General features: G+C 44.2%; 1 protein-coding gene across 4 annotated transcripts in view; it reads right to left on the bottom strand.

Moving 5' to 3' along the window:
• c17h18orf21 (chromosome 17 C18orf21 homolog) overlaps nt 1-27,746 on the bottom strand; it is a 77,927-nt gene that overhangs the window by 48,632 nt on the left and 1,549 nt on the right. For all 4 annotated transcript variants that reach the window (XM_063069943.1, XM_063069944.1, XM_063069945.1 and 1 more), the window contains exons 2-4: nt 15,142-15,239; nt 8,022-8,044; nt 7,733-7,932 (exon numbers count right to left, since the gene is read on the bottom strand). In XM_063069943.1, the coding sequence (XP_062926013.1) occupies nt 7,733-7,932; nt 8,022-8,044; nt 15,142-15,227 (309 nt within the window). In that variant the 5' untranslated portion in view covers nt 15,228-15,239. The remainder of the gene's footprint in view (nt 1-7,732; nt 7,933-8,021; nt 8,045-15,141; nt 15,240-27,746) is intronic.

The following is a 27,746-nucleotide window of genomic DNA, read 5'->3' on the forward strand; positions in this document are numbered from 1 at the left end:
TACTGACACCATCCGGTCCTGCAGCCTTGCTTGGGTTGAGACGTTTCAGCTGTCTTCTCACCTGTTCAGCTGTGAAGCCCACCGTGGTGGTTTCGTGTGGGGAAGGGGTATAGTCATGAGAGCAGGGCGGGGGACTGTGAGGAGGGGTGGGAGGGGAGAGTGGAATATGTGTTGGTTGGGGGCTGACAACAGATGACTCATGTGGGGGATGGGCAGGGGCCACAATGTCAAATCTGTTAAAGAACAGGTTAAGTTTGTTGGCCCTGTCCACACCGCCTTCAGCTCCTCTGTTGCTGGTTTGCTGGAACCCAGTGATGGTCCTCATCCCCCTCCAGACCTCTCTCATGTTGTTCTGCTGGAGTTTCCACTCAAGCTTCCTCCTGTACCTGTCTTTAGCCTCCCTGATCCTAGCTTTCAGGTCCCTCTGTATTGCCCTCAGCTCCTCCTTATTTCTATCTCTAAACACCCTCGTTTTAGCGTTCAGGATGTCCTTAATGTCCTTTGTTACCCATGGCTTGTTATTTGAATAATAAAGGACAGTTCTTGTCGGAACATTGCAGTCCACACAGAAGTTGATGTAATCAGTGATGCACTCTGTGAGCCCATCAATATCCTCTCCATGTGGCTCACAGAGTGCATTCCAGAATAAATCTTTGGACAGCTAGGTATCTTGCTTCAATGCTATTGTTCTTCCCTAGTTCTATCACAATCAGATGAGAATTGTATTTTTAATATTAGGGGACAAGTATTAGCTGTTGCTTTTCATCAAAGTGTAGGATTTTAAATCCTGTGACCCCTAAAAGTATTTGCCCTAAAGTGATTTAATATTATTTAAAGTAATTGTTTTAAAGGAAAATCTATTCACATTTGTTTGCAATGGAAAATTTCAAGGGCACGCTGTCATCTTTTCAATGCCCACATAACCCTTGTTATTCCGTTTCATTAACTCTAAATTTTGATGAGCAACAAACCAATGCCCAAGGTTCCTGAATCATCAGACGTACCTTTCTTCCATTCATTGAATCAGTTCCTCTTCACCCCTTAAACTAACCAAATCGATTCTCACCCAGGTTCCAGGGAATACAAACTTTGTGTAATCGCCCCTCAGCTTATATTTAGAAACCAGATAATATTCTAGTAAATCTACAATTTATTCCTATGTATCATTGATATACAGATTCCAGTGCTAAAAGTACTTTATATAATATAGAACTTGGACCTCCTTAAACACAGTATTAATACTCCAACTGGAGGCCAGCGTTCAACTATTCTTTCCCATTTTCTTTGCATCTCATTCTCTGCTTGAAACCCAAGACAACAGAAGTCCCACTACATCTTGGATTTCACCAATTATACAGTACTCTAATGTTTCCTCTTAGATTCAAAGTGGATGACATCAAATTTGCCTGCCTTGACATTCATGCCATAATTTTGCTTAGTTAGTTCATCCCACTTGGTGAGCCCATGGAATTACAGGGAAATTACTAGCACGGGTGGAGCACTGGCTGGTCGGCAGAAAACAGAGTGGGAATAAAGGGATCCTATTCTGGCTGGCTGCCGGTTACCAGTGGAGTTCCACAGGGGCCGGTGTTCGGACCGCTGCTTTTTACAATGTACATCAATGATTTGGACTGCAGTATTAATGGACTTGTGGCTAAGTTTGCTGATGATACAAAGATAGGTGGAGGAGTGGGTAGTGTTGAGGAACAGAGAGCCTGCAGAGAGACTTGGATAGTTTAGGGGAATGGGCAAAGAAGTAGCAAATGAAATACAATGTTGGAAAGTGTATGGTCATGCACTTCGGTGGAAGGAATAAACAGGCAGGCTATTAGTCAGATGGGGAGTGAATTCAAAATGCAGAGATGTAAAGGGAGTAGGGAGACCTTGTGCAAGATACCCTAAAGGTCCTCCAGTCCTGCCGAAGGGTCTCGGCCCGAAACGTCGACTGTACCTCTTCCTATAGATGCTGTCTGGCCTGCTGTGTTTGTGTGTGTAACCTCCAGGTTAAGTCAGTTGTGAAAAAGGTGAATGCAATGTTGGCATTCATTTCTAGAGGTATAGAATATAAGAGCAGGGATATGATGTTGAGGCTCTATAAGGCACTCATGACAGCACACTTGGAGTATTGTGTGCAGTTTTGGGCTCCTTATTTTAGAAAGGATATAGTTGCATTGGAGAGGGTTCAGACAAGGTTCACAAGAATGATTCCAGGAATGAAAGGGTTACCGTATGAGGAACGTCTGGCAGCTCTTGGGCTGGAGTTCAGGAGAATGAGGGGGGATCTCATAGAAACATTCCGAATGTTAAAAGGCCTGAACAAATTAGATATGACAAAGTTATTTCCCATGGTAGGGGATTCTAGGACAAGAGGGCACGACTTCAGGGTTGAAGGACGTTCATTTAGAACTGAGATGCGGAGAAATTATGTTTGTTAGGAGGTGGTAAATCCATGGAATTTGTTGCCATGAGCAGCTGTGGAGGCCAAGTCATTGGGTGTACTTGAGGCATAGATAGATAGGTTCTTGATTAGCCAGGGTATAAAAGGGTAAGGTAGGAGTAAAGGTAGGGGAGTGGGGATGACTGGAAGAATTGGATCAGTCTATGATTGAATGGTGGAGCAGACTCGATGGGCCAAATGGCCCACTTCTGCTCCTACATCTTATGGTCTATTTTTGTCATGCCAGTTACCTCAATTCTGTGTCCTACTCCACTTAAATTTTAACAAATACCCTTAGCTTTTGCTGTTTCAGGGAAAGTCACCCAATTTATACAGTCACTCTTCTAACTACAATTTCATTATCCCTTTAACTATTTTCATATGGCTCACTATACACAATCTTCATATCCTCCCACTACATGTCAACAATTTTGTATATATTTAAATTGAACAACATAGTCATAGTCATACTGTACTGATCCCGGGGGAAATTGGTTTGCGTTACAGTTGCACCATAAATAATAAATAATAATAGAACCATAAATAGTTAAATAGTAATATGTAAATTATGCCAGTAAATTATGAAATAAGTCCAGGACCAGCCTACTGGCTCAGGGTGTCTGACCCTCCAAGGGAGGAGTTGTAAAGTTTGATGGCCACAGGCAGGAATGACTTCCTATGACGCTCTGTGCTGCATCTCGGAGGAATGAGTCTCTGGCTGAATGTACTCCTGTGCCCACCCAGTACATTATGTAGTGGATGGGAGACATTGACCAAGATGGCATGCAACTTAGACAGCATCCTCTTTTCAGACACCACCGTGAGAGAGTCCAGTTCCATCCCCACAACATCACTGGCCTTACGAATGAGGGGAACAGGGAAGCTTTGTTTTCCTGTGCCATCACTGGGACAATGTTTGTTTTACCAGTTCTTTACTAATCTGTAGTACCATCTATATCAATGTGTACACCAATGTACTTTGGTCTCTGCACTTTGCATTTGGTATGTATTTAACATTTTACCAGATAGCATGGAGCAACAAGTCTGGTGATCAGCTAATTTAACTTGCATCCCAGCTGTCTATGAGACATGCAAGACAGTATGACATGGAGAGCAAGCTGTTGTCCATGTAGCAGGCCTCCCCTCTCCACACTGCCAATGAATTCAAAGGAATGGCAGAGACTGATACAGTTTGGCACCAGCAGCATCACAGGAGTTACCAGTCAGCACTGAACTCAAGCCTTAGGGACTGCAGCTCCAGATTTTTCTCCTCAGGGTTTACTATGAAAGCCTTCCCCATGGTGGGTATAGCCACAAGGTAGTGGAGGCTTGAGATCAGAGCTTACTTTCTCCAAGATGAGCTGCCAACCACGGCTGACATACTGAACCCCATCTGCCTGAAGTGATTGGTTTTAAGCCACCAGTAATCCACCTTTGCCCTTTCTTCTCTCAGTATAAGCTATACTGATGGGGAAGATGCTGGAGTCAATTATAAAAGATGAAATAGTGGCATATTTGGATAGCAGTAGCAGGATAGGTCTGAGTCAGCATGGATTTACGAAGGGGAAATCATGCTTGACTAATCTTCTGGAATTTTTTGAGGATGTAACTATGAAAATGGACATGGGAAAGCCAGTGGATGTAGTGTACCTGGAGTTTCAGAAAGCCTTTGATAAGGTCCCACATAGGAGGTTTGCGGGCAAAATTAGAGCACATGGTATTGTGGGTAGGGTACTGACATGGATAGAAAATTGGTTGGCAGACAGGAAACAAAGAGTAGGGATTAATGGGTCCTTTTCAGAATGGCAGGCAGTGACTAGTGGGATACCTCAAGGCTTGGTGCTGGGACCACAATAATGTATATTTACAACATTTTAATGATTTAGATGAAGGGATTAAAAGTAACATTAGCAAATTTGCAGATGACACAAAGCTGGGTGGCAGTGTGAAATGCGAGGAGGATGTTATGAGAATACAGGGTGATTTGGACAGGTTGGGTGAGTGGGCAGATGCAGTTTAATGTGGATAAATGTGAGGTTATCCACCTTGGTGGCAAGAACAGGAAGGCAGATTACTATCTGAATGGTGTCAAGTTAGGAAAAGGGGAAGTACAATGAGATCTGGGTGTCCTTGTTCATCAGTCACTGAAAGCAGGCATACAGGTACAGCAGACAGTGAAGAAAGCTAATGTCATGCTGGCCTTCATAACAAGGGGAGTTGGGTATAGGAGCAAAGAGGTCCTTCAGCAGTTGTACAAGGTGAGACCCCACCTGGAGTACTGTGTGCAGTTTTGGTCTCCAAATTTGAGGAAGGACATTCTTGATATAGAGGGAGTGCAGCGTAGGTTCACTGGGTTAATTCCAGGGATGGCGGGAGTATCAAAGATTGGAGCGACTGGGCTTGTGTACACTGGGATTTAGAAGGACAAGAGGGGATCTGATTGAAACATGTAAGGTTATTAAGGGATTGGACACGCTAAAGACAGGAAACATGTTCACGATGTTGGGGGAGTCCAGAACCAGAGGCCACAGTTTAAGAATAAGGGGTAGACCATTTAGAACGGAATTGAGGAATAACTTTTTCACATAGAGGGTTGTGGATCTGTGGAATGCTCTGCCTAAGAAGGCAGTGGAGGCCAATTCTCTGGATTCTTTCAAGAAAGAGTTAGATAGAGCTCTTAAAGATAGCGGAGCCAAAGGATATGGGGAGAAGGCAGGAACAGGATACTGATTGTGGATGATCAGCCATGATCACAGTGAATGGCGGTGCTGGCTCAAAGGGCCAAATGGCCTACTCCTGCACCTATTGCCTATTGTCTTTTCCGCCTGGCTTAGTAGTTAAGCTACACATGAAGGCTAGGAGCTGAACTATGAGAGGCATACCTTTAGGAGTACTGAATAGCTAGTGGGAGCTTATCCCCACCATCACCCCAGCTATAACAACCTTAAGGAAACTCATTTAACTGCTGCAACAAACTGGTTTCGATCACTGTCGGGGCATTCAGATTCTGAAATATATTTATCTGCCATTATTACATATGTACATCTACAATAGCAGTGTTTTATACAAAATTGTATTACCTAAATATTGCTCCAAATGAGCTGTTCAAAAGCCCTATTACATTATGAAACTTAAAAAAAGATTATCTACAGAGAGATGGGGAAGACAGAATAAAGATACTGAAAGGAGGACTCGTGAGAGAACTGGGAAAGTGTTCTTAACAATGTCACAACCATTTCCCCAAATGCCCTCGTTTTTTCACTTGCTTCTTGTCACTGCTGAGGTTGGAGGTTTCCATACGCTTCAAAAGAGTGACAGTCAAGACCAGGGCAGGTTGCGTCAATGACCATCGCACAGTAACACTCACATCCACCACTCAGAGAGGTTGGTCATGGCAAGAATCAACTCCTGCCTAAGGAAGGACCTGGACCTGCTGCAATTTGCCGATCACCACAATGGATGCAATCTCACTGGCTCTCCACTCGGCCTTGGATCGCGTGTATAATAATAGTACCCATGTCAGACTGCTACTTATGGATTAGAGCTCAGCCTCCAATGCAATCATACCTTCTGTACTAAACAACAAGCTCCAAAATCTAGGCCTCTGTACCGCTCTCCGTAACTAAATCTTTGATTTCCCCACCAGGAGAGCACAGTCAGTACAGATTGGAAATACTATCTCCTCCTTGCTGGCCATCAACACTGGCGCACATCAAGAACGCATGCTTAGCCCACTGCTTTATTCTCTGTACATCCACAACTGTGTGTCTAGGCACAGCTCAAATGCTATCTACAAATTTGGCAATGGCACAACTGCTGTTGGCAGAATTTCAGATGGTGACGAGGAGGTGCAAAGGAGCTAGATAGATCAGCTGTTTGAATAGGGCTGCAACAACCACCTTGCACTCAACACCAGCAAGACCAAGGAGTTGACTGTGGATTTTCAGTAAGGGCAAGTCAAGGGAACACACACCAGTCCTCAAAAGGCATCAGATGTGGAGAGGGTGGGCAGTTAAGTTCCTGGGTGTCAACATCTCTGAGGATCTATCCTGGGCCCAACAGATGGATACAATACAGCAGCCAATACTTTATTCGGAGTTTGAGGGGAATTGATACATCACTGAAGCAAATCTCTAATTGATTGAACATCACCGTTTGGTATGGAGCTGCCACTGCACAGGATCTAAAAAAGCTGCAGAAAGTTGTAAACTGAGCCAGCTCCATCATCAGCACTGACTTCCCCAGCATGCAGGATATCTTCCAACGGTGATGCCTCAAAAAGGTGGCATTCATCATTAAGGACTCCCATTACCCAGGAGATGACCTCTTTTCATTGCTACCATCAAGGAGGAGGTATAGCAGCCTGAAAAAAAATGTTTCAGTAACAGCTTCTTCTCCTTCACCATCAGATTTCTGAATGAACAACAAACCCATGAACACTATTCACAATTTTTTGCTCTTTTTGTACTACTTGTTTTATATAGTTTAAAAATATTTATTTTAATTTATAGGTATGTTTATGTATTGTATGGTATTGCTGTCGCAAATATATGCCAATGATATTAAGCCTGATTCCCACACAGGTTACTCATTCTAAAGCACATCTGTAAGGAACCCGATTAGTACATAGCAAATCACAGAACTGAAGTTTGATTAGTGATCGGGCCCCAATTTAGATAACGTGGTCAGAAAAATCACATCACACTTCAAGGCTGCATCAGCCCACAGCTAGCACCAGTTTCCACCAGCAGGCCATCTGTAGACCACCTATCAGCCCCTTCCCCATCCTCAGTACTTCAAACACGAGCAGTTGCAAGATATTGCAAGAAAAACAGGAGCTTTGATGGAATTAGTGTTTTCTGTCATTTGATTGGCATCTCCCAGGTACTGTAGCTCGATAACTCCTCTCAAAGAGATTATCAGTGTAGTAGAACCCAAGACAAGGACAACACAACTACCCTTCTAAAGAAAAAGTATTCCAAAAGTCAACAAACAAAATGAACTGAAATGACACTTGTCACCATAAAGCTCCACTTTAATACAATCCCACCGGAGGACAAAATTCATTACAAGAAACATCCAATCTTAGGATATTTAACTCATTGAGTTAGTAGCCCATACAAAAACCGTTTTGCACAAATTCCTGAATCAAGACCTTTACATGCCCTAATTTACTTACTTAGCTGTACAAATTCAGAATTGTCAACTTGCTCTAGTGTTGAACCTCCATGTACAACAAAAAAGGGGAAAACAAAACTAGATATATAGTGGCTGAAAAGTTGTCACAAATCTCACCAATTTGTTTTGGGACTTCTCGTATTTCCACAGCTTCTGTAGCTGTTTGAGGGTAAGTTTCCAATTGGCTGCCTTATGTTGCAGTAGCTTTCTTGTTTGCGTCGTTATCTTTTTTTTGGATTTCAGACGCACTCGATGGTTTTCAGGATGAAGGATCTGAAAGCAGTGCTTACACACTCCACTGGACTTAATTTTCCCATCTGGAAGATAAACAAATGATCAATAAAAAACTGTTCAAAATCTGTGCACGAAACCAAGCAATGTAGTAGGTATATTGTTTTATACTGACCTGGTATACAACTGTGTGTCCATCTGAAGGAAAGAAGTGAAAAACATGATTACAATTATTACACATTTTAAAGTTATAATTTACAGAAATGGTGCCATAATTATGCAAAACAAATCATGAACAGATCACTAAAATTCAAAAATCTAATTTATATAAATGTTACACCTCTGGTAAAATGTTTTCTTTGCTGACAAGAAAACAAAGGTAAAAGGTAAAACTGATATCGTTGAAAGTGCACAATGTCACCAATTCCTCAGCTGGATGTACTCTTGAATTCATAGTCAACTTATTCAGACAAGTCCTATTTCAAAGGATTTAAGTACAATTAGCACTGACACTCTAGTGCAGTATTGAAGGAGGGCTACAAAATTATAGCTATATCATTGGGGTAAGTGGGCACTCAAACGGATGCAAGAATTTCCCGGCATTATTCTAAAGAACAAAGTAATTACCCTAGCATTTTAGACGATATTTAGTCAATATTACCAAACCAGATTATGCACAATGGAACAATTAAGTTCACTTCTTAGTTTCCATACAATGCATTTCAACAATACATAATCAACCATTGTTAAACCTCCCCAAATGCATTGCCTTGTACTTCCACAAATAAAGTTCCACTTTACTGCCCAAATGAGCAAATTATCTTCCCAAACTTGTTTCCCTCCTCACTGTCAATCAGAATCAGGTTTATTATCCCCGGCACGTAACGTGAAATTTGTTAATTTAGCAGCAGCAATTCAATATAATACATAATCTGGGAGAGAGATGAGAGAGAAAGAGAGAGAGAGCGAGAGAGAGCGAGAGAGAGCGAGAGAGAGCGAGAGAGAGCGAGAGAGAGCGAGAGAGAGCGAGAGAGAGCGAGAGAGAGCGAGAGAGAGCGAGAGAGAGCGAGAGAGAGCGAGAGAGAGCGAGAGAGAGGAGAGAGAGCGAGAGAGAGCGAGAGAGAGCGAGAGAGAGCGAGAGAGAGCGAGAGAGAGCGAGAGAGAGCGAGAGAGAGCGAGAGAGAGCGAGAGAGAGCGAGAGAGAGCGAGAGAGAGAGCGAGAGAGAGAGCGAGAGAGAGCGAGAGAGAGCGAGAGAGAGCGAGAGAGAGCGAGAGAGAGCGAGAGAGAGCGAGAGAGAGCGAGAGAGAGAGAGAGAGAGAGAGCGAGAGAGAGAGAGAGCGAGAGAGAGCGAGAGAGAGCGAGAGAGAGCGAGAGAGAGCGAGAGAGAGCGAGAGAGAGCGAGAGAGAGCGAGAGAGAGCGAGAGAGAGCGAGAGAGAGCGAGAGAGAGCGAGAGAGAGCGAGAGAGAGCGATAAATAATAATAATAAATAAGTAAACCAATTACATATATTGAATAAATTTTTTAAAAGTTGCAAAAACAGAAATACTGTATATTAAAAAAAAGTGAGGTAGTGTCCAAAGATTCAATGTCCATTTAGGAATCGGATGGCAGAGGGAAAGAAGCTGTTCCTGAATCGCTGAGTGTGTGCCTTCAGGCTTCTGTATCTCCTATCCAATGGTAACAGTGAGAAAAGGGCATGTCCTGGGTGCCGGAGGTCCTTGATAATGAACACTGCCTTTCTGAGACACTGTTCCCTGGGTACTTTGTAGACTAGTGCCCAAGATGGAGCTGACTAGATTTACAACTTCCTGCAGCTTCTTTCGGTCCTGTGCAGTGGCCCCTCCATACCAGACAGTGATGCAGCCTGTCAGACTGCTCTCCACAGTACAACTATAGACGTTTTTGAGTGTATACACCTCCTAGGCGCGACTCGAGTAGCAGCAGTGCTCTCAATGGATACAATTAAACATTCCTGTTTCAGCCTGTCAATTATATCACCAGTTTTTGAATTACCTTTCAAATATTACCATAGAAGTTTCTTTGAACTACATTTGTCTAAAACACTAACTTATAGTAGAAAGTGAGTTCTGAGGAACGCCATTAATGGGCTTAGTCATGAAAAGACCCTTACACTTTACTTTCTGCCAGTAAGTTAACTTCATTTTTGTTTCCGATGCATTTTATTTTACGTACCAATGTTATTTCATACATTAAAAGAGGTTGCAGAGGGTTGTCAACTCAGCCAGCTCCGTCACAGGCACAACCCTTCCAGAATCGAGGAGAACTTCAAGAGGTGGTGCCTCAAAGAAAGCAGCATCCTTCACAAGGAATCCTCATCAACTGGGACCTGCCCTCTTCTCATTACTACGATTGTGTTGCTAGGACAGAAGCTTGAATACCCACATGTCACCATAAAGAAACAGCTTCTTCCCCTCCACCATCAGTTTTCTAAATGATCCATAAACATAAACATCTTTCCTCTTCTGCACTATTTAGTTTTTTCCCCTCACTCCTTATGGGTGGTGTGTATGTGTATTTCTCCCTCAATCTCTGGTCCTCTACAGAGGCCTGCCTGGGAGCTTGAGAATCTGGCGCAGTATCCTTGCCGGTCTTAGTAGTGTGCTCTTCTGGACCAAGATCACAGATGTTGTTCCCAGGATTTGTTAGAGCTATTCTCCCAGTCCAGGTGTCACAACTCCACGTGCTCCAACATATATACATACACACACCATACCCACATCAAGTTAAATTAAATTAGTGCAAAATAAGTAGTGAGATAGTTTTCAGGGGTTCAATGTCCATTCAGAAATTGGATGGCATAGGGCATGTCCAGGGTGATGGGGGTCCTTAATGATGAAGGCCACCTTTTTCAGGTATGTCCTAGATACAATGGAGGCTAGTGCCCACGATGGAGCTGACTACGATTACAACTTTCTGCAGCTTATTTCAATCCTGTGCAGTAGCCCCCCCCCCCCACCCCCATACCAGAAAGTGATACAGCCAGTTAGAATGTTCTCCATGGTACATCTGTAGAAATTTATGAGCGTCTTTGTGACATACCAATTCTCCTCGAACTCCAAATGAAATATAGCCGCTGTAGCTGCATTGATATGTTGGGCCCAGGATATATCCTCAGATAATAAACTTGATTCTGATTCATGCCATCCTTCTGATTTCCATATTTTATCTTTTATTTCATACCGACACTTGCACTCCACCTGTACATCTTCATTTGCCGATTTCCAGAGTTGTTCCCACTCTGTCTTTACTCCTGCTGCTTTCCAGCTAAGGTTCTACTGAAAGTAATTTAGAAACTCTCTGCACTATTTTCCACTTATTAGGCTAATTGAAATTCATTACTACCCTTGTACCTACAGATATGCTCATTAATCTCCCATGGAATATCTGGAGATCTACAATACGTTCTTAACCTGCTACAATCAATTTTGCTTCAGTCGATGGGCCTTCTAATGCATCTTATGGCCATGATGGTTTCTTCAATTAGTGTGGTGGCATCTGTTAGTCTCACGAGACCATGGACCTACACCTGGATTCTCCAGGGCAAGGTTTTATGGAAGACCGGCAGTTGCCCATGCAGCAAGTCTCCCCTCCCCTCCCCTCTCCACGTCACCGGTGTTGTCCAAGGGAAGGGCAAGGGCCGATACAGCTTGGCATCAGTGACGTCGCAGGTGTTGCCAGAACAAGGTTGAAGACAACGTTGGACTGTCTTAGGGACTCCAGCTCTGGATTTGTCCTCAGGGTTTACTCCCGAAGCCTTTCCCACAAGTGGGTATAGCCGCAAGGCAGCAGAGGCTTGAAATCAGAGTTTTCCCTCTCTTAGATGGACTGCCTTCCCAGGCTGACAAGTTCCATCCACCTGAAACACTGGTTTTAAGGTGTCAGGACCCACCTTCGCCCCTCCTCCTGTCAGTAGAAACAGTTCCGCCGGGCTTAGAGGCTAAGCCACACGAGAAGGCCAGGAGTTGGACTGGGTTGTCAGAGGCTATTTTAGTCACATGCCGTGAGGAGCACTTCTTAGGTAGTGGGAGCTTGTCCTTCAATTAGTAGTCCTCTATATAAGGTGGTGCTAGCAATCATTGGTGACGTTCCGTGGACTGCAGGAGACCCCGTTATAGTCACTATTCTATAGATTTATTGAGTACGCCCATAAGAAAATGGATCTCAGGGTAGTATATGGTGACGTATGCACTTTGATAATAAAAGGCACTCTGAACTTTTAAATTTTTTTTGCATCCAATTTTCTGCTTCATCTCCAATGTAAACATGAATGTTAAGACGCTAATCATGCTTGTGGAATTCTCTGCCCAATGAAGCTGTGGAGGCTACCTCAGAAAATATATTTAAGACACGGTTGGATAGATTTTTGCATAGTAGGAGAATTGAGGGTATTGGGGAAAAGGCAGATAAGTGGAGATGAGTCTATGGCCAGATCTGCCATGATCTTACTGAATGGCAGAGCAGGCTTGATGGGTCAGATGGCCTACTCCTGTTTCTTATGTCCTTATGTTCCTAGGGCACATTTGAGAAACAACTGAAATATCACACTTTCTAATGTCTACCAACTTCCCCTGGGGAGCCAGTGAGTAGTTTGATAACTGCATGGTCCTATAACTAGTATGCAAAGAAAAATGTGATAGCATTCCTGCATAGCACTGACCAATTTGAAAAGATTTTCACCTCCAATCTATTAAGGCACTTCCACAACCACAGTGGGCGAATAAACTGTATTTCTATTTTTGCCCCTCAGAAATCTACTGTGGCAGCAGAGGGTGGGTATGACTTACCAGCTTGATGTATTGTTCGGCCTAAAGCTGTAGGCTGTGCGCTCGGGGATTAATTGTAGCAGGCGATGTAACTTTGAAATTGTTTCTGTGTTCCTCTACAACAGCAGCTACACTCAAGAATGCAATTGATTTTGTGATATCCAAGGTCATTAAGTATTCTGAATAAATGTAAATCTCACTTTTGGAAAAAAAATGTGGGTTAAAATTTAAGACAATCTACAAAATCTACCACTTTTCATCCCCGACAAGGAAAGCCCAGAAGTCAAAAGTCTAAAATTGGTAACTGGAATTAGAGAGCAAGCTGTAAGACCCCTGCTGAACTGTCCCAACAGCACAATTAGGGCAATTTCAGTGCCACAGGGATTGGGTTTATGTTTTGCTATATTTATACCACTGTATCTTGTATTACTCGATCCTTTCTTTGGCTATTATTTGGCTTAAAGCATTGAATTTTTGTTCTGGTATTATGGCTTCTCTGATTATGTACAGAGAACCGACGATCAATCATGTCCTCCTGAGACAGCTCAAGACATTAACATGCTCTTGGAAATCTAGATGTAATGTGACATTACCAGCTTTCTCAAAGTTCCTCTCCAAACACTGACCAGCTCCTGGTGATTTTTAATAATGGCATTTTTTGGAATTCACTGTCCATACAGCACATGCACAGATCATGGGATGACGCAGTTAGCCAGCCAGGAGAAAATAAAGGCACCATAACCACAGAACGTGTGTTGCAATGTTACACAGATACTAACAAGTTCACAGAAATTTGAGGACAATCTGCTTCAGAGACTCCATGATTAAAAATAGTTGCTTTAGAAAACCTTGATGAAATCAAGATTCGAGCATTTTGATACAAAATATAATAAATAAAATGAGAAGAGCAATTTACTTGAACAGAAATGAGCAGTAATTTACAATCATTCTATTGAATCCCTCCTTACCCTTCAAGGAAATACTAATTTTAGAAGTTATGTGATCAGCATTTCACCCCAACACCAAAAGGCAAAAGAATAATGAATGAGAAATGGAACAGAATTAATTTCTTTTCTCAGGGGTGATTGAAGGTTTCAATTTCTTTAATACCCAGAACAAACAAATGGCAAGATTACTTAGCAAAATGAGAAAATAAGCTTAAATAATCATAGATAATTTAACCATAAGCCCAGTAACGTTCAACAGTCCCCTTCAGGTCAGATAAAAAAAATACTTTCAACACAGCCTCTGACAAAAAAGCAAGGTGTTTAAAATGGATTGCAGCTTAATGCCTGAACACTGTAATGAACAATGATATCTTTAAGGAGTTATGGAAGTTCTCCTCTCAAATGGAAAACAAAATGCTTCATTCTCTTGCGTGTATGATCGGGACTTTGCCAGAGACTATTTTATCATTGGGTTTTAAATAACTACCATTAAAATAGCTGAGGTTTAGTTTGCACAACACACCCAAAATGCTGGAGGAAATCAGCAGGCCGGGCAGCATCTATGGGAAAAGAGTACAGTCGACGTTTCGGACCAAAACCCTTCAGCAGGACTGGAGAAAAAAGGTGAGGAGTCAGAGTTAGAAGGTCAGGGGAGGAGAGGGAGAAACACAGGGTGAAACCAGGATTGTGGTGGGGGGGGGTGAAGTAAAGAGCTGGGGAGTTGATTGGTAAAAGAGTTAAAGGGCTGGAGAAGGGGGAATCTAACAGCAGAAGACAGAAGGCCATGGAAGAAAGAAGGGGGGGGGGAGGGGTAAAGAGCACCAGACAGAGGCTCTGGACAGGCAAGGAGGTAATGTAAGAGAGGGAAAAGAGAGTGGCAAATGGTTGGGGGGGGGTGGTGGTGGCCATTACTGGAATTTCAAGATATCATTGTTCATGCCATCAGGTTGGAGGCCTCCCAGACGGAATACAAGGTATTGCTCCTCCAACTTGAGTGTGGCTTCACCACGACAGTAGAAGAGACCATGGTTTGACATGTCAGAATGGGAATGGGAAGTGGAATTAAAGTGGGTGGCCGCTGGGAGATCCGGCTTTTTCTGGAAGGTGCTTGGTGAAGCAGTCTCCCAATCTACATCAGGTCTCACTGATATACAGGAGGCCACACCTGGAGCACCGAATACAGTAGGTGACCCCAACAGACTCACAGTTGAAGTATCTCCTCACCTGGAAGGACTGTTTGGGGCCCTGAATGGTAGTGAGGGAGGTTGTGTAAGGGCAGATGTAGCACTTGTTCCACTGCAAGGATAAGTGCCAGGAGGGAGATTAGTGGGATGGGACAAATAGACAAGGGAGTCAGTTGGGAGCGATCCCAAGTGGTGGGGGGGGGCGCGGGGAGGGAAAGGAAAGTTGGGCTTGGTGGTGGGATCCCTTTGGAGATGGCAGAAGATACGGAGAATTATGTGCTGGATGCGAAGGCACATTTCCCCACATTAAAATAAATGGATCAGTTTCAGGAAAACAGTAGCAGGAAATGAAGATGAATAAAATAATGCAATACTTACAAGAGGAAGCTTGCTACTGCTGGGCATGTCTCCTTCAGCTGAAAAGCTGAATTCTTGAGAAATTGCAGCCTTTTTAAATTGTCCATTATCAAAGGGAGCTAAAAGGAGAGTTAATAAGCATCAGTTATTTAATCTCAAGTTTAGACACCAAGCTCAAGAAAACAATGAGAAACAAGAAAATGTAACAAGAGCCAATAACGAGGGACTGAACCTCCTTGCAAGACCACTGTATTTGGCCTGGAACCAGTAGTTGCAGCTTTGGTACAGCCATGCAAAGAAATGGCTTTTATCCTTGATTTCCAACCTGACCAAAATGTCTACATGTAGGACACAGTTTGCTTCAAAAGTGAGAAATTTTACAAAAACAGTGACAAAACAAACTCTGCTAAGCAAAGGACACAATCATTCAACTGGAGGAACAGTTCTGGAACATCTACAAATCAGATGTGGTCACATAATCAATAGGCCTGGTTCCATCTAGTTCAGAGCAGTTCATCTATCCAATGTCATTCAAGCTAATGGATTGGGATAGAATAGCTCAAAAATCATCCACTGAAAAGTCAGATCAGCTGAGAACTGGCAGCTCTCATGCAAGTACTGAGCTTCCGGTCACCAGATGGCTGCTCCCTAAACAATGGCACTTTTCATAGAGTCTAGCAGGGAAACAAAGCTTCTCCAGTCAAGATGAAAATCTGCCCAATGACTTGGCACCAATAGGCCCTTTCATGTTACAGGAAGCACACAAGTGCAGGATGATCTCTTTACTTAAATACAACCTTTCTTTTTGTGTTTTCATTTGTTTAATAATTCATCTGCTTTTACTATTACATTTGAGTACTTTTTGAATGCTTGCAAATAAACATTTTATCCATTTGCTAGATTCCATAGCTTTTAAGCCTGAGGACATACTCTCAAAGTAAATTAATGAGCAGGTCTCTCGGTTTGATCTATGTTGTGTTGGGAATTGATTTATTGCAGAAATCTGTGGCCTTGCACTCTTCAGACAAGAGGGGATGTGACAGACAAGCTAAATAGCTGTGAGAGTATCAATGACTCCATCACTAACCCCAAGAGATCTAGGATTGTATTACAACACTTCCAATTTTTATTTCTACTACAGCATGTTCTTTTTATCAGAAATGAACAAGAGTTGCAATCTACATTCATGGGAAATATAGACACACTCCACACCCTGGTTTCAAATTCCTGACGCCGGCATTCTCGATCCCAAATCTACAGGAGAGAACTCCATTTCCAGCCAGACACCCCATACACTCTGGCTCAAATTCATGATTTCAAATCATCGTGACTTCAGAACCATTTATCAGTTTTATTGTACATTCCTGTTTCACAGCCAAGAACTTGCCACATACTTCCCAGCACAGGGGTGTGTTTGTGGTTGGGAAGCAACATAGAAGTCAACTCTTGCATACCAACTTCCACAGATAAGTTCCACAAGTCCAGACTTTTCTCATTTTATTACATGCAAATCACATTCAACCCATTCCCAATCTGCCTGACTTTGTGCAGGTTAGTGAATCAGTCAGTTTTTTTTTAAATTACTACACAAGAGTCAACTTGCACTGACTTTAGGCCAAGAATGATCACAAACAATTTGAAAGTGGGGTAATATGAACCTAAACAACAGGAATTCTGCAGATGCTGGAAATTCAAGCAACATACATCAAAGTTGCTGGTGAACGCAGCAGGCCAAGCAGCATCTATAGGAAGAGGTGCAGTCGACGTTTCAGGCCGAGACCCTTCGTCAGGACTAACTGAAGGAAGAGTGAGTAAGGGATTTGAAAGTTGGAGGGGGAGGGGGAGATCCAAAATGATAGGAGAAGACAGGAGGGGGAGGGATAGAGCCGAGAGCTGGACAGGTGATAGGCAAAAGGGGATACGAGAGGATCATGGGACAGGAGGTCCGGGAAGAAAGACGGGGGGGGGGTGTGACCCAGAGGATGGGCAAGAGGTATATTCAGAGGGACAGAGGGAGAAAAAGGAGAGTGAGAGAAAGAATGTGTGCATAAAAATGAGTAACAGATGGGGTACGAGGGGGAAGTGGGGCCTTAGCGGAAGTTAGAGGTAGCTAACGCCTGGGTAGCAGACGTCTGGGTAGACTCCAACCTGATGGCATGAACATCGACTTCTCTAACTTCCGCTAAGGCCCCACCTCCCCCTCGTACCCCATCTGTTACTCATTTTTATGCACATATTCTTTCTCTCACTCTCCTTTTTCTCCCTCTGTCCCTCTGAATATACCTCTTGCCCATCCTCTGGGTCACACCCCCCCCCGCCTTGTCTTTCTTCCCGGACCTCCTGTCCCATGATCCTCTCGTATCCCCTTTTGCCTATCACCTGTCCAGCTCTCGGCTCTATCCCTCCCCCTCCTGTCTTCTCCTATCATTTTGGATCTCCTCCTCCCCCTCCAACTTTCAAATCCCTTACTCACTCTTCCTTCAGTTAGTCCTGACGAAGGGTCTCGGCCTGAAACGTCGACTGCACCTCTTCCTATCGATGCTGCTTGGCCTGCTGCGTTCACCAGCAACTTTGATGTATGTTGTTAATATGAACCTAATGTGAGCAAAGATTATTTCACAACTTACATCACTTGTTCAGCTTTAAATGTCTCAAATCATTAGATTGCAATTAGCAGCTAATATGAATGACAATTAATTACCAGAAAGGTATGGAAACACCAATGCCCAGAATGGAAAAGCTGCCAAGAAGAGATGGATACAGCCCAGACCATCGCAGGTAAAGCCCACCCAACCACCGAGCACATCTGCAAAGTGTGTTACCACAAAAAAGCAGCATCCATCATCAAGGACACCAGTCATCCAGGTCATGTTCCCTTCTCACTGCCTCCATCAGGGATCAAGTCCTATACCATCAGATTCAGGAACAATACTACCCTTGAACCATCAACGTGGATAACTTCACTCACTTCAGCAAAGAATTGATCACCGAACACAGCCTGTGGACTCACTTTCAAGAATTCCACTCCTATTCTCACTATTATTCATTATTTGTTTTCTCTTTTGTATTTGCAGTTTGTTTTCTTCCACACATGGGGTGCTTATCAGTCTGTGTGTACATTTCATTGATTTTATCGGATTTCTTTATTCTACTGTGAATGCCTGCAAGAAAATGAATCTCATAATAGTACATGGTGACATATATGGTACTGTTAAAAAATTCTGTAAAGCGAAGATGTTTTCAAAAATAACGAAACGAAAAGTTTCTAAATATCAAAATATTTACTATAAAGAGCAGTAAAGAGTAAAAGTGTAAATCAAATCAATAGTTGTTGCGGCCACTCTGCTTTAAAACTACATCAGTTCTCTTGGGTACACTATCGTGCAGTTTTATAAGAAAATTGGCTGGTAGGTTGTTACAAGCATCTTGGAGAACTTACCAAAGTTCTTCTGCAGACTTTGGTAGTCTCGCTTGCACCTGTCTCTCCGGGTAGCCCCAGACAGCCTCGATGTTGAGATCAGGGCTCTGTGGAGGCCATTCCATCTTTAGCAGAACTTCTTGTTTTTCTTTTTACTGAGGATAGTTCTTTATGACCTTGCACATGCGTTTGGGGTCATTGTATTGCTGCAGAATGAAATTGGGACCAGTTCCCTGATGGTATTGTGTGATGGATGAGAATCTGCTTGTACTTCTCACCATTGAGGATTCCATTAATTCTGACCAGATCACCAACTCCACTTGCAGAAATGCAGCCCCAAACCTGCAGGAAACCTCCACTGTGCTTCACTGTTGGCTGCAGATTGTTTAGCACCCCAGTCCTTGTGTTTTTATGCACAGGTGAGTCTCTTGGCTTCGTTTTCACTTCAGAGGAATGGCTGCCAGTGTGATTAATCTCACATCTGCTGCACTGTTCGCACGGCCAACCATTGTGCTTCTGACCCTCAACCTCGCCTGTTTCGTTGTGCTTCTTCAGAGTTTCCGTTTGGGAGGGACCTTGCAAATGCAGGATGGCCACCTTGTTTCTTGTTACTGTGCTCACTCTTGCCATGGTGTAAGTATTGATGATATGAATGTTAAACTGGCATACCCTTAGCTTGGTTGTCCTTTCCCAGTTTGATTCCTTCTATACCCATTTTCATTTTAGTTAATCAGTTCAGTTCATTCAACTCTAAACCTAACAAAATACCAAACATTACTCTGTAACATTTAATTTTTTGGAAAATGAATGTTTGGAAAGCTAAGATTTGCTCTTTTCTACTGATACACTAATGCAGAAAAAACACAAAAATAAAATTTATATTAAAAAAATCAAGGATGCCCAAGACTTTTGCACAGTACGGTACATAGTTTGATAATAAATTGATTTTGAACATTAAGATATCCTATTGAGTTAATGTAGTTTTCATAGTTATACTGCCTTTTACTGCACGCTTTTGATGTAGTAATTGTGCTGCCTGTTCTTCATACAAATACATGCACCCAACACTGAAACTCTTGGATAACCAGAATACCAACTCATAAACCACTTCTGAACCTGCACACCTGAACTACTCATTTTAAAGCACCGTGCATAACATGTTGAAATATAATATTAGGCTAAACTTTCAAACAACTCTCAATATTTGTTAGTGTTCTTCTGGCTGGTTAAATCCACCGAGTAGACTTGGACATTTCTATGTTGGATACAACTATAAATCTGTACCTTTAGTAAGTGTTTCTTTTACTTTTCTTTTTGTGATGTCAACAATATATACACTCTGGACTGAACTTATCATATATTACCATTTCATTAAAATGGAAGTATATTTGGTTACTCACTCTTATTCTGGTTTATCTTTATTTACATGTGCTTCCCCTGACCAGTCGATTATAAGCTGAAATGTGCTGTTAGTCAACTTTCCGTGCTTGCATATTCAATACAAGTTATTTAATGCCACATTGTCAATTAATTACTGACAGCAGGAATGAATAATCTAGACCACAAATTAATAAGTGTGATTATTACTAGATCAACCTTAGTTGACCCTGAAAATATATTTGATATTTTCCGCCAGTTTAAGATATTGGTATGTAAAGAAACTACAAAGATAAATTTGTTATAAGGGAGTACAACTATAGGGAAGTTTATTGAGTTATTCCACATTGGGGTTAACCGTGTAATTTTGTCCTCTGCCTGATGTAAAATGTAGCAGCGTTGGAGTGGGTGGAGTGTAGAATTAAATAATTTAAAAGCATATGTGCTTTGTAATTCTTCTGATCAAAGTCCAAATCATATTTTTCCTACATGGTTCTAAACTTACACCAATCTTACTTAGTTCTTTAAGCAGTTTACTTATATCCCTTATTTCTTTATCCTGTTCACAACTACTTTCCCACTCAGCTTTGTATCAAAGGCAACTTCTAGAAACAGACCTACACTTTGTTGGCACAGCCGTGCTGGCAGCAAAGGTCTCCCACCTCATTTCACTCTTGCCTACCATCTCTCACCACCACCTGGCAAATCACATCCAAACTTAACCAGTTTGGGTACCGAGAGCATACTTTGTTGACAAAGTCTGCCCTCTACCAGCACGTCCTCAACTTGCATGTAATTTGCATAAGCACCCACAGATCAACATATATCCAGGCTAGTACATCTTGCCCTTTCATCTAAAAGCCTCCCACTGATAAATGTGCCAAACTGAAAAAGGTCTTGTAATTTTTACTCAACATTCTGTTCTTCAATCAATCCTGTATCCATTCAGGAGACTGCAGATGCTGAAGTCAGGAGCAACTAGCTGCTGAATTCATCGAGAGCAGGGATCCCACCCAGGGCCCATGTCAGTGGTAAGGGTCCACAGCATTAAAAAAAAAGGTCGGGAACCCGTGCTCTAGAGCTTGTTGTTCCGGTAACCATTCTTCGTTCTCCAAACCCTGTTGCTATTTATTCAAAACCGCTTACAGTAACTTTAGAAAATCCTGATAACCCTTTATCCATCCCACTATCTCATGCCAAAAATCTTATAAATTTGACAAAAAATTTTCCCTTAAAAATAAGATTAGATAAAACACACAATTCCCACATCCTTTTATCAGCTGTACTGATATCAGATTTCTCAACAGTCCATGAACACTGTCTTTTTTCCAAAACTTATAACTTACAGTTATGTTTACATCTTGCACTGTACTACTGCCTCAAGATAACAAACGTCATAATAAACCGAAGGAGGCATGTGATCCAAGGGGACATTGCTTTGTGGATCCAGAACTGGCTTGCCCACAGAAAGCAAAGAGTGATTGTAGACGGGTTATATTCTGCAGGGAGGTCGGTGACCAGTGGAGTGCCTCAGGGATCTGTTCTGGGACCCTTACTCTTCGTGATTTTTATAAATGACCTGGATGAGGAAGTGGAGGGATGGGTTAGTAAATTTGCTGATGACACAGTGGTTGGAGGTGTTGTGGATAGTGTGGAGGGCTGTCAGAGGTTACAGCGGGACATTGATAGGATGCAAAACTGGGCTGAGAAGTGGCAGATGGAGTTCAACCTCCCATCTCCTCCAAACTAAAGGTGTAGCTATGGGCACCCATATGGGTCCTAGCTATGCCTGCCTTTTTGTTGGCTTTGTGGAACAATCTATGTTCCGTGCCTATTCTGGTATCTGTCCCCCACTTTTCCTTCGCTACATCAACGACTGCATTGGCACTGCTTCCTGCACGCATGCAGAACTCGTTGACTTTATTAACTTTGCCTCCAACTTTCACCCTGCCCTCAAGTTTACCTGGTCCATTTCCGACACCTCCCTCCCCTTTCTAGATCTTTCTGTCTCTGTCTCTGGAGACAGCTTATCCACTGATGTCTACTATAAGCGTACTGACTCTCACAGCTATCTGGACTATTCCTCTTCTCACCCTGTCTCTTGCAAAAACGCCATCCCCTTCTCGCAATTCCTCCGTCTCCGCCACATCTGCTCACAGGATGAGGCTTTTCATTCTAGGACAAGGGAGATGTCTTCATTTTTTAAAGAAAGGGGCTTCCCTTCCTCCACTATCAACTCTGCTCTTAAATGCATCTCCCCCATTTCACGTACATCTGCTCTCACTCCATCCTCCCACCACCCCACTAGGAATAGGGTTCCCCTGGTCCTCACCTACCACCCCACCAGCCTCCGGGTCCAACATATTATTCTCCGTAACTTCCGCCACCTCCAACGGGATCCCACCACTAAGCACATCTTTCCCTCCCCGCCTCTCTCTGCATTCCGCAGGGATCGCTCCCTACACAACTCCCTTGTCCATTCGTCCCCCCCATCCCTCCCCACTGATCTCCCTCCTGGCATTTATCCGTGTAAGCGGAACAAGTGCTACACATGCCCTTACACTTCCTCCCTTACCACCATTCAGGGCCCCAAACAGTCCTTCCAGGTGAGGCATCACTTCACCTGTGAGTCGACTGGGGTGATATACTGCGTCCGGTGCTCCCGATGTGGCCTTTTATATATTGGTGAGACCCGACGCAGACTGGGAGACTGCATTGCTGAACATCTACGCTCTGTCCGCCAGAGAAAGCAGGATCTCCCAGTGGCCACACATTTTAATTCCACATCCCATTCCCATTCTGACATGTCTATCTACGGCCTCCTCTACTGTAAAGATGAAGCCACACTCAGGTTGGAGGAACAACACCTTATATTCCGTCTGGGTAGCCTCCAACCTGATGGCATGAACATCGACTTCTCTAACTTCCGCTAAGGCCCCACCTCCCCCTCGTACCCCATCTGTTACTCATTTTTATGCACACATTCTTTCTCTCACTCTCCTTTTTCTCCCTCTGTCCCTCTGAATATACCTCTTGCCCATCCTCTGGGTCACCCCCCCCACCTTGTCTTTCTTCCCGGACCTCCTGTCCCATGATCCTCTCGTATCCCCTTTTGCCTATCACCTGTCCAGCTCTCGGCTCTATCCCTCCCCCTCCTGTCTTCTCCTATCATTTTGCATCTCCCCCTCCCCCTCCAGCTTTCAAATCCCTTACTCACTCGTCCTTCAGTTAGTCCTGACGAAGGGTCTCGGCCTGAAACGTCGACTGCACCTCTTCCTATAGATGCTGCTTGGCCTGCTGCGTTCACCAGCAACTTTGATGTATGTTGTTAAGTGTGAGGTGGTTCATTTTGGTAGGTCAAATATGATGGCAGAATATAGTATTAATGGTAAGACTCTTGGCAGGTTGGAGGATCAGAGGGATCTTGGGTCCGAGTCCATACGGCACTCAAAGCTGCTGCGCAGGTTGACTGGTTAAGAAGGCATATGGTGCACTGGCCTTCATCAATCATGAGTTTAAGAGCTGAGAGGTAATGTTGCAGATATATAGGACCCTGGTCAGACCACACTTGGAGTACTGTGCTCAATTCTAGTCGCCTCATTACAGGAAGGACGTGGAAACCATAGAGAGGGTGCAGAGAAGATTTACAAGAATGTTGCCTGGATTGGGGAACATGCCTTATGAGAATAGGTTGAGTGAACTCGGCCTTTTCTCCTTGGAGCGATGGAGAATGAGAGGTGACCTGATAGAGGTGTACAAGATAATGACAGGCATTGATCGTGTGGATAGTCAGAGGTTTTTCCCCAGGGCTGTAATGGCTAGCACGAGAGGGCATAGTTTTAAGATGCTTGGAAGAAGGTACAGAGGAGATGTCAGGGGTGAGTTTTTTTTTTGCACACGGAGAGTGGTGAGTACGTGGAATGGGCTGCCGGTGGCGGTGGTGGAGGCGGAAGTGATAGTCTTTTAAGAGACTCCTGGATGGATTACATGGAGCTTAGAAAAATAGAGGGCTATGGGTAAAGCCTAGGTAGTTCTAGGGTAGGGACATGTTCGGCACAGCTTTGTGGGCCGAAAGGCCTGTATTGTGCTGTATGTTTTCTATGTTTCTTAACCTGATCTTGAGCAGGGAAGGAACAAAAGGACATATCTTTTGGAGCTCAAACACGAGGAAATCTGCAGATGCTGGAATTTCAAGCAACACACATAAAAATTGCTGGTGAACGCAGCAGGCCAGGCAGCATCTCTAGGAAGAGGTACAGTCGACATTTCGGGCTGAGACCCTTCGTCAGGACTAACTGAAAGAAGAGCTAATAAGAGATTTGAAAGTGGGAGGGGGAGATCTGAACTGATAGGAGAAGACAGGAGGGGGAGGGATGGAGCCAAGAGCTGGACGGGTGATTGGCAAAAGGGATATGAGAGGATCATGGGACAGGAGGCCCAGGGAGAAGGAAAAGGGGGAGGGGGGAAAAAAACAGAGGATGGGCAAGGGGTATAGTGAGAGGGACAGAGGGAGAAAAAGGAGAGAGAGAAAAAATATATAATAAAAGATAAATTAATAACAGATGGGGTACGAGGGGAAGTTGGGGCATTAGTGGAAGTTTGAGAAGTCAATATTCATGCCATCAGGTTGGAGGCTACCCAGACGGAATATAAGGTGTTGTTCCTCCAACCTGAATGTGGCTTCATCTTTACAGTAGAGGAAGCCGTGGATAGACATATCAGAGTGGGAATGGGACGTGGAATTAAAATGTGCAGCCACTGGAAGATCCTGCTTTCTCTGGTGGACAGAGCATAGGTGTTCAGCAAAATGATCTCCCAGTCTGTGTTCAGTCTCGCCAATATATAGAAGGCTGCATCAGGAGGACCGGACGCAGTATATCACCCCAGCCGACTCACAGGTGAAGTGTCGCCTCACCTGGAAGGACTGTCTGGGGTCTTGAATGGTAGTGAGGGAGGAAGTGTAAGGACATATGTAGCACTTGTTCTCCTTACAAGGATAAGTGCCAGGAGGGAAATCGGTGGGGAGGTATGGGGGTGGGGAATGAATGGACAAGGGAGTTGCATAGGGAGTGATCCCTGTGGAAAGCAGAGGGGGGGGGGAAGAGGGAAAGATGTGCTTAGTGGTGGGATCCCGTTGGAGGTGGCGGAAGTTACGGAGAATTATATGTTGGACCCGGAGGCTGGTGGGGTGGTAGGTGAGGACAAGGGGAACCCTATTCCTAGTGTGGTGACGGGAGGATGGAGTGAGAGCAGATGTGCGTGAAATGGGGGAGATGCGTTTGAGAGCAGAGTTGATAGTGGAGGAAGGGAAGCCCCTTTCTTTAAAAAAAGGAGGACATCTCCTTCATCCTGGAATGTAAAGCCTCATCCTGAGAGCAGATGCGGCGGAGACGGAGGAATTGCGAGAAGGGGATGGCATTTTTGCAAGAGACAGGGTGAGGAGGAATAGTCCAGATAACTGTGAGAGTCAGTAGGCTTATAGTAGACATCAGTAGATAAGCTGTCTCCAGAGATAGAGACAGAAAGATCTAGAAAGGGGAGGGAGGTGTCGGAAATGGACCAGGTAAACTTGACGGCAGGGTGAAAGTTGGAGGCAAAGTTAATAAAGTCAACGAGCTCTGCATGCGTGCAGGAAGCAGCGCCAATGCAGTCGTCGATGTAGCCAAGGAAAAGTGGGGGGACAGATACCAGAATAGGTTTGGAACATAGATTGTTCCACAAAGCCAACAAAAAGGCAGGCATAGCTAGGATCCACACGGGTGCCCATGGCTACACCTTTAGTTTGGAGGAAGTAGGAGGAGCCAAAGGAGAAATTATTAAGAGTAAGGACTAATTCTGCTAGACAGAGCAGAGTGGTGGTAGAGGGGAACTGGTTAGGTCTGGAATCCATAAAGAAGCAGAGCTTTGAGACCTTCCTGATGGGGGATGGAAGTATATAGGGACTGGAGATCCATGGTGAAAATTAAGCGGTGAGGGCCAGGGAACTTAAAATCATTGAAAAGTTTCAGAGTGTGAGAAGTGTCACGAACATACGTAGGAAAGGATTGAACAAGGGGGGATACAACAGTGTTGAGGTATGCAGAAACGAGTTTGGTGGGGCAGGAGCAAGCTGAGACAATAGGTCTGCCAGGACAGGCAGGTTTGTGGATCTTGGGTAGGAGATAGAAATGGGAAGTGCAGGGTGTGGGAACTATAAGGTTAGTAGCAGTGGATGGGAGATCCCCTGAGCGGATAAAGTCGGTGATGGTGTGGGAGACAATGGCCTAGTGCTCCTTAGTGGGGTCACGATCGAGGGGTAAATAAGAGGAGGTATCCACGAGTTGTCGCTGTGCCTCAGCAAGGTAGAGGTCAGTACACCAGACTACAACAGCACCCCCCTTATCGGCGGGTTTAATAATAAGGTTAGGATTAGTGCGAAGGGAGTGGAGAGCAGAGCATTCGGAAGGAGTGAGGTTGGAACGGGAACAAGGTGCGGTGAAGTCGAGACGGTTGATCCAGAGCAGGCAGAAAACCAGAGCGGGGTGTCCATGAAGACGGGAGAAGGTGTCATCGGTGGGTGTGGGAGAGTCCTTGCCGAAGTAGGCTCAAAGACGGAGACGGCGGAAGAAGAGTTCCGCTTTGTGGCGAATGCGGAACTCGCTGACGTGTGGGCGAAGGGGGACAAAGGTGAGGCCCTTACTGGTGACACAGCGTTCTGCCTCAGAGAGTTGAAGGTCAGAGGGGATGGTAAAGACCCGGCACGGATGAGAGCTGGGATCAGAGGGGTGAGGGGGAGGGGGAGGGAGGCTGGGGGTGTCAGTGGAGAGGGGAGGGTTGGGGTGAGAGGAAGATGGAGCCTGAGGACCCAGGAGCTGACGGTGGGATCTGAGGGAGACGGGGTTGCAGAGTGGTGGTGGGGGAAGGGGAGACGGGAGTCACAATAGCAGCACATAAAGACCTGGCCTGGAGTTCAAAGCTGGAATCGCATCTTTTGGAGCTAGTAGTTAAGTGGTGGAGGGCTGGAGATGTCTCTACCAAAAGAGATGTAGCACCTACTTAGCCCCTCGCAGGTCAGGTGAATCTATGGGACCAAGTGACAGATGGCCGTATTACAAGTTCTGGTTACGCCAAGCAGACAATCTCTGAAGAGTATTAATAATGGCTGGGGTCACCTGTCTTGTAAAGACACTGCCCAGAAGGTGGCAATGGCAAACCAGTTCTGTAGAAAATTTGCCAGAAACAATCATGGTCATAGACCAAGATCACCTATGTCATGACATGGCATACAATGATGATGATGATGATGAGTTAAGCACTCATTAAAACAAAATCAACAAGCATTAATAGGAAAAGGGCCAATTGCCCCATGATCTTCAGATGGACGTGCACACAAGATTACCTAATGCAATTTATACATTTTCAAAGAGATGAATTAATGTGCAGAACCTGGAATCTGGAGATAAACAATCTACTGGCGGATCTCAGGGTGGGGTAGGGTGGGGTGGGGTGGGGTGGGGTGGGGAAGGGGTCAAGCAGCATCAGAGAGGAAGGGAATTGTCACTATTTTGACAATTAAGACTGCATCAAGACTGAGAGTTAAGAGTTGAGATGACTGGCACAAGGGGAAGGGGAGTGGCAAGAAAGGAAGATAGGTTGACTTAGGAGGGATGTAAGATGATACGTAGTTAGCGCTGGATAGAGGCAAAGGGAGCTGGAAGACAGTGCAGGTGAATGACAGATGGATGGATGCAAAGAGAGGAAAAAAAGAAAAAAGAAAACTCAAGATTCGTGTCATTAGGTAGGTGTTACTCCTCCAGTTTGCAATGTGCTTCAGTCTGGTGGTAGAGAAGGA

The sequence above is a fragment of the Mobula hypostoma genome, chromosome 17 (genome assembly GCF_963921235.1).
Source record: "Mobula hypostoma chromosome 17, sMobHyp1.1, whole genome shotgun sequence".
Lineage (NCBI taxonomy): Eukaryota > Metazoa > Chordata > Chondrichthyes > Myliobatiformes > Myliobatidae > Mobula > Mobula hypostoma.